At 40.7% G+C, this 6,086-nt stretch overlaps 2 protein-coding genes across 2 annotated transcripts; both read left to right on the plus strand.

Annotated features, from left to right (window-relative positions):
* The first annotated feature begins 2,879 nt into the window (after positions 1–2,879).
* LOC138130400 (uncharacterized) lies at positions 2,880–3,633 on the plus strand. The gene is made up of 2 exons (XM_069046845.1): positions 2,880–3,305; positions 3,352–3,633. The coding sequence occupies exons 1-2, from the start codon at positions 2,880–2,882 to the stop codon at positions 3,631–3,633; spliced, it is 708 nt and encodes a 235-aa protein (XP_068902946.1).
* Positions 3,634–3,711: 78 nt separating this feature from the next.
* Positions 3,712–5,076, plus strand: LOC138130401 (uncharacterized). Its single transcript, XM_069046846.1, has one exon. It carries the CDS (start codon positions 3,712–3,714, stop codon positions 5,074–5,076), a length of 1,365 nt encoding a protein of 454 aa, XP_068902947.1.
* The last annotated feature ends 1,010 nt before the right edge of the window (positions 5,077–6,086 follow it).

The following is a 6,086-nucleotide window of genomic DNA, read 5'->3' on the forward strand; positions in this document are numbered from 1 at the left end:
CCGTCACTAGTTCAAGAAGATCTTTTTCGTCCAGCAGCGCTTCCATCCGAAACTTCCAGTTGCTGAAGTTTGTTCCGTCGAACAAAGGGACCCGGTTTTTGTCGTCTGCCATTTTGTCCTCGTTACAAGGGCCAAAACCAAAACGTAGAATTTTTCGTTCTTCAGCGGAGGAAGGCTTCTTCAAATAAATTGTTTCTTTTTGTTACGCTGGGCCCATAACCTGATAAAATCAGAGTCAGCGTCGAAAGAGTTAACAGTTTATTTTGAACAACAACAAAGGTAGAGTTACGAGTATAATCGGTACATGTTACCACTTTGATGGTCGAAACGGCAAGAGAGAATCTTGTCTTACATTAGTTACATTTTAAGAGGAAAGTGAAAGCGGCGCTTTCTCCTTGTGCGCACTTAGAAGTTAAAAGTCCCTAACTCCAGTGTTTACAAGTTCAAATTGTGGCGCCAACGTCCACTTCTTAACATTTTTAATTTCAATTTCACGTTTTTGAGTAGTCTGTGCCCATACCAATGTAGTCTACAACTATTAGTTGAGGTTAGGTATAATTTTGCAAATAATTATGACTGTTGTTCCTCCAGCTGACAGTGATTTGCGACGTTGCCATATGTATTTGTACGCTTCCGTGCCTGACTTCATTCTTCAAAATAACCTAGTCGCTAAAATAATGCTTTTTAACCTACCCGTTAATAGTTTGTCTTACAGAATAGAATTTTGGTTATTTGTAGATAACCGATTGTTAAAAATTAATTTATTAGCGGATGGTTAAAATTAACAGACGAGTTACAGAATAGGCCCGTTAATCAGTATTAAAATGAGACGCGATTAACGTCATACAGTGTGATTGGAAAAGAATGAGGACAAGTTGAATTTGGTGCCTAGTGAATAATTTGTCATGTTGGTAACAAGTATTGACAGCAAAAATAATTTCTGATATGATCATGAGCGTTTCTCGTTGGGAATTGGAAATTGGCGACAATTGACAAACCAAATCAAAACAATGGATAAATCTTGACAGCGATGTTCTTCTGAAGCAAAACTGCCACACACAAAACATGAAACGCACTATAATTTATGGCGCCAAATTCAACTTGTCCTCATCCTTTTTCAATTTCACTGTACTTCTTGGTGTTAAGCAAGTTGTGTAGGTAAATTTACAAAACTCAAATGTCACACGATACGAAAAAGTACAGTTTCATCTTCTATTCCTCTGGTATAGAATGTTACATTCCAGATATTGGATCTGTCGATAAACTTTCTCGCATCATTTCATTCACTCCAGTTTACCTTAATTTTCTCAGAAAAGAGGAGATAAGAGATATGTTCGGCATTTCAACAATTATCAGAACGATCAGCTTAGTTAGGGTCTTTCAATCTCTCATGGGTTGTGAGTCATATATGCGCAAACGACGAACTTCGGTTTCAAGTACGCGCTACAAACCGACCGGAAAACAACGTCATTCGTAGAACCTTTATTATATCTGAAGTGGCACATCTGCAGCATTTTCATTTTTCGTCGACGTTTTCAATTTTCATTTACCAATTCTTCACTGGTTTATCGCTCCGCCTTCGCGCAGATATTTCCATGGTCAAAACCCATGAGAGATTGAAAGTCCTCTACCATGGGTTTTACTTTTTCTCTCATTATACATATAGGTAACTGTTTATATTAATTTATGCATACGTAGCAGTTGTTCTGATTTTACAATACAACTTCCAGATTGCAACTCTCGATGTACAAGAAATCTAAGACTTCAATGCGTTTCGTTCTAGTCCAAAACATTTACTTACCCTAAATAACAAACTGTGTATGCGCATTTATGATGCTACGACTCTGCTCAACAACATATTTGGTCTTCAGACCCTTTTTATTTTTGCTCTTATATGTAGAGTTATTCCTGGTCAAAGTTCTTAATGTTGTAGTTAAGTCGTTGGTAAGGTCAGGACAGGTCAGGTCAGGTCAGGTACTTGAGAAATAACCTGATTAGAATTTCCGGTGTATTTCGCATATGTATGGTAGCTTTATATTAATGGTAAGTAGGAAATCCATTTTTCTGTACTCGGCTATCGCCTCGATCAAAAATCCCATGCCTAATACCGAAAAAATTACATTTCCAAACTTATTGCACAAATAACCATTATCGCACTGTATCACTTTGATGTAAACACAAACAATAATTCATTACTTTGCAAGTCATCATCGATATTAGATAAATAAATAAACATTTACTAAAAGGTGAATTGCCTGAGTCTTGTCGACCAAAAACAGTGACGAAAGAAATTTAATGAATTTAGTAAATAATTTATGAAATGTACTCCGATTACCCCTTTCGAATTCTACAATACCCGAATCGTTCTGAATTATAAAGCAGACTTCATAAACATCACACTTCTTGGTGTCAAGCAAGTTGTGTGAATTTATAAAACATAAATGTCACCCGACACGAAAAAGTACAGTTTCACCTTCTACAGACCACTGTACAAAATATCACAATTTTTTTCCTTGCTTCCAAACAGCTCAAAATGTTATTCTTATCTCGTTCTCTTGTTTTTTCTTTCAGTAATCATTTGGAGCCTGATCTTGAAAGTATTCTTCGGGCCTAGAATATTAAACTCCATCCGAATATTGGATCTCTGGATAAATCTTCTCGCATCATTTTGTACACTCCTATCTATCATAAATCAAAATTTTATCAAAATAGACAAGATAAGAGATTTGTTCGTCATATTAACACGCATCGATCTAGAATTGCAACACACCTACAAGTGCGAAAGGAAACTGTCTTCCAAGGGAAGACTAACATTTTTCATCGGCCAGATTGTCATCCTTGTATTGATCTTCATGGAAGTTAGCATCAGCCTGTTTATAATGGATTTTAACTTCTTCGTCCATTACGTACCCGTGTACATTAATTTGTACGTGGTAGTTGCTGTGATTTTGCAATATAACTTCCTGGTAGCGGTTATTGGAATCAGATGTAAAATACTGAACGACAAGTTGTCAGAGCTGGTTGCAAATCTCTTGGTTTACAAGAAGTCGATGACGTTGCGTTCCATTCTTGTCCAAAACATCAACCCCAAATTTTTCACAAGAAATTATATACGCATCTACGAGGCCACGACTCTAGTCAACAACATATTTGGCCTCCAGATTCTTTTTATTTTTGCTCTTATAGAGTTGTTCGTGGTCAAAGCTCTCAATATTGTGGTTCTGTCACTTTTACACTATGTCCAAAATAGCATGTTTAAAATGCCGATTTTAATTTCGAATCTGTGGGGTAGCTTCATATTCCTGGTAAGTAAAATTTCAGTTTTTCTTATTTTCCAAAACAATGTTTTAGTCTTTTGGGGTTTTGATATCGTCGACGTGTACAAAGACGGTTAGGAGAATGAAGCAAGCTTCGTTTTTGGGATGGGAGCTGTTACTTTGTCTACCTTTAGATTTTACTTATGGGAAGAAAAGTCTTGAAAAAGACTTGATTGATTTCGAGACGATAGTTACAAATCGACTGACAGTGTTTTCAGCTGCTGGACTCTTTGATGTAGACTTCAACGTGGTATTTACAACGTTAAGTTCTGTTTCTTCAATTTTGATACTAGTGATGCAAATATTTCCCTCCTAATTCCTAAGAATAGGGGAAAGAGGAGCAAGAAATTGGGAAGAAGAGAAAGGGGATGGAAAAAGAAAAACAAAAGACAAGATGGAAAATGCAGAGGGGAAGAGGCTGATGGAGTGGATAGAAGAAAATGGATGGGAAGTGCTGGAACGGAACAAACAAGGGGACGAAGAAAAGGAAATGACAGCATGGGGGAGAGTGGAGGGATTCAAAGTGGGAGAAAGAGCAGACTCCCATCATCTCCCTCTAGAAATTACTATAGAAGGAACTAACCATGAAGAAAAGGGAAAGGGAGAAGCAAGGGAGGAGCAGAAGAAGGTGACAATAAAAGTGTGGGATAAACAAGGAGTGAAAGAGTACAGGAGGAGACTAGAAGAAGCAACATTTGAGGAGCAGGAAGTGGAGAAGATGGCGGCAGAGCTGAAGGAAGTGATTGAGAAAGCGACGACGAAAAAGGAGGTGACAGTAAGGGGGTCAAAAGGGGTAGGAAGGAAAAATGGGTGGTGGGACAGAGAATGTGAGCAATCGAAGAAGGAAGTGGTAAAGGCGTTGAGAGAATGGAGGAGGAACAAGATCGACAGAAGCAAATTCCTAGAAGTGAAAAGAAGATACAGAGAGAGATGTAGAGAGAAGAAGAAGCAGAAGAGGGAAAGGGAGAAGAAAGAGATAAAAAAAATGAGAACAGAGAGGGAGGTGTGGAAATACATAAACCGAGAGAGAAAGAAAAAGGAATCAGTGAGCGAGGAAATGAAAATGCAAGAATGGGAAGAGTACTTCATGAAACTGCTGGAAGGGAGGAAGGCAGAAGGAGAGGCGGGAACACAAATGAAGGAGAAGCAGACGGCGCCGGAGCAAACAGAAATCACAGCGGAAGAGGTGGAAAAACAGATAAGGAAGTTGAAAAAGAGAAAGGCACTGGGGCGGGACTGGGTGCAAAATGAAGCGTGGATGTATGGGACCGAAAGAATGCTAGGGAGAATGGTTGAACTGATGAATGGGGTATGGAGAGGAAAGGGATTCCCGGTGGACTGGAGAGAAGGCGTAATCTGCCCAATTTTTAAAAAAGGCGAGAAAAACACAGCGGAAAACTACCGAGGAATAACTCTCCAGAACACGGGGTATAAGTTGTATGCGTCTGCTTTGAGCGAAAGGATGAAGAGAGAGATCGAGGAAAAGGGAGTGTTGCCGGATAGTCAGGCAGGGTTCAGAAAGGGAAGGGGTACTATGGACAATGAGTACATCTTGGACCATTTAACAAAGAACGAATTGTGTAAGAAAGGGTACGCATTGTTCATAGACTTCAGGGCGGCGTTCGACAAGGTTGCCAGAGTGAAAATGTTTGAATGTATGACAGAGAGAGGAATAAGTGAACGGCTGGTGCGGAACATCGAGAAGATATATGCGAGAACAAGAAACAAGGTGAAGGTGGGAGAGAAAGAGGGCGAATAGTTTGAGAAGACAAATAGAGTGAGACAGGGATGCCCGCTCAGCCCCCTGCTGTTCACGATATACCTAGCGGACGTAGACGAAATGTTGAGGAAAGCGCAAGCAAGGGGGGTCGTGGTGGGCAGGGAGAAAGTTTGGAGTCTCGCGTTTGCGGACGATATGGTGATTGTGGCAAAGAGTGAGAGAGAGATGAAAGAAATGATGAGGAACCTGGGAAAGTATGTGAGGAAGAAAAAGCTGGAAGTGAATGTTGAGAAGACGAAAATTATGGTGTTCAACAAGAGAAAGAGGAAGAATGAGGAGAGTGAGTGGAAGTGGGAAGAAAGCAAGATAGAAAGAGTGAGCGAGTTCAAGTACCTGGGCTATACCTTCAACGACAGACCCACGGACAAGGCGCAAGTGAGAGAGGTAGTGAGGAAGGCGAACAAGGTAGTTGGATGCGTTTGGGGAATAGGAGAGAGAAAGTGAGGAGGTGAGTTCGGAAAGAGAATGATGATGTTCAAGAGCATGGTAGAGAGCGTGCTGATATACGGAGCAGAGATCTGGGGAAGGAAGGAACAGGAGGAGGTGGAGAGAGTGCAAGAGAAAAATTTGAGATGGGTGTTAGGAGTGGACAGAGAAACACCAGGGTACATAGTGAGGGAAGAGTGCAACAGGAGCAAGCTGAGAGTGAAAGCGGGAAAGAGAGCGGCAAAGTTCGAGGACAGAATTAGCGGAAGGGAAGAGTGCAGGATACTGACTGAGTGCTATAGAGAAAATAAAAAGAACGCGGATGAGAAGGAGAAAGAGAGAAGTACTGCAGGAGGAATGGGTATGCCAGTGAGGAAGTGGAAAGATTGAGAGCGGAAGGAAGATGGATGTGTGTTGAGCTGAGCGAGAGGGACAGAGATACGGACAAGCAAGAGAGAAGGGAGAGAATTAGAGAATCGGGGTAACAACAGGGAGTATGAGAGATGCATGACAGAGGATGTTCCGGTGTACCTGGGAAGAGAGAGCGCGAAAGAGAGGAAAAT

This window comes from Tenebrio molitor, chromosome 5 (genome assembly GCF_963966145.1).
Source record: "Tenebrio molitor chromosome 5, icTenMoli1.1, whole genome shotgun sequence".
NCBI lineage: Eukaryota > Metazoa > Arthropoda > Insecta > Coleoptera > Tenebrionidae > Tenebrio > Tenebrio molitor.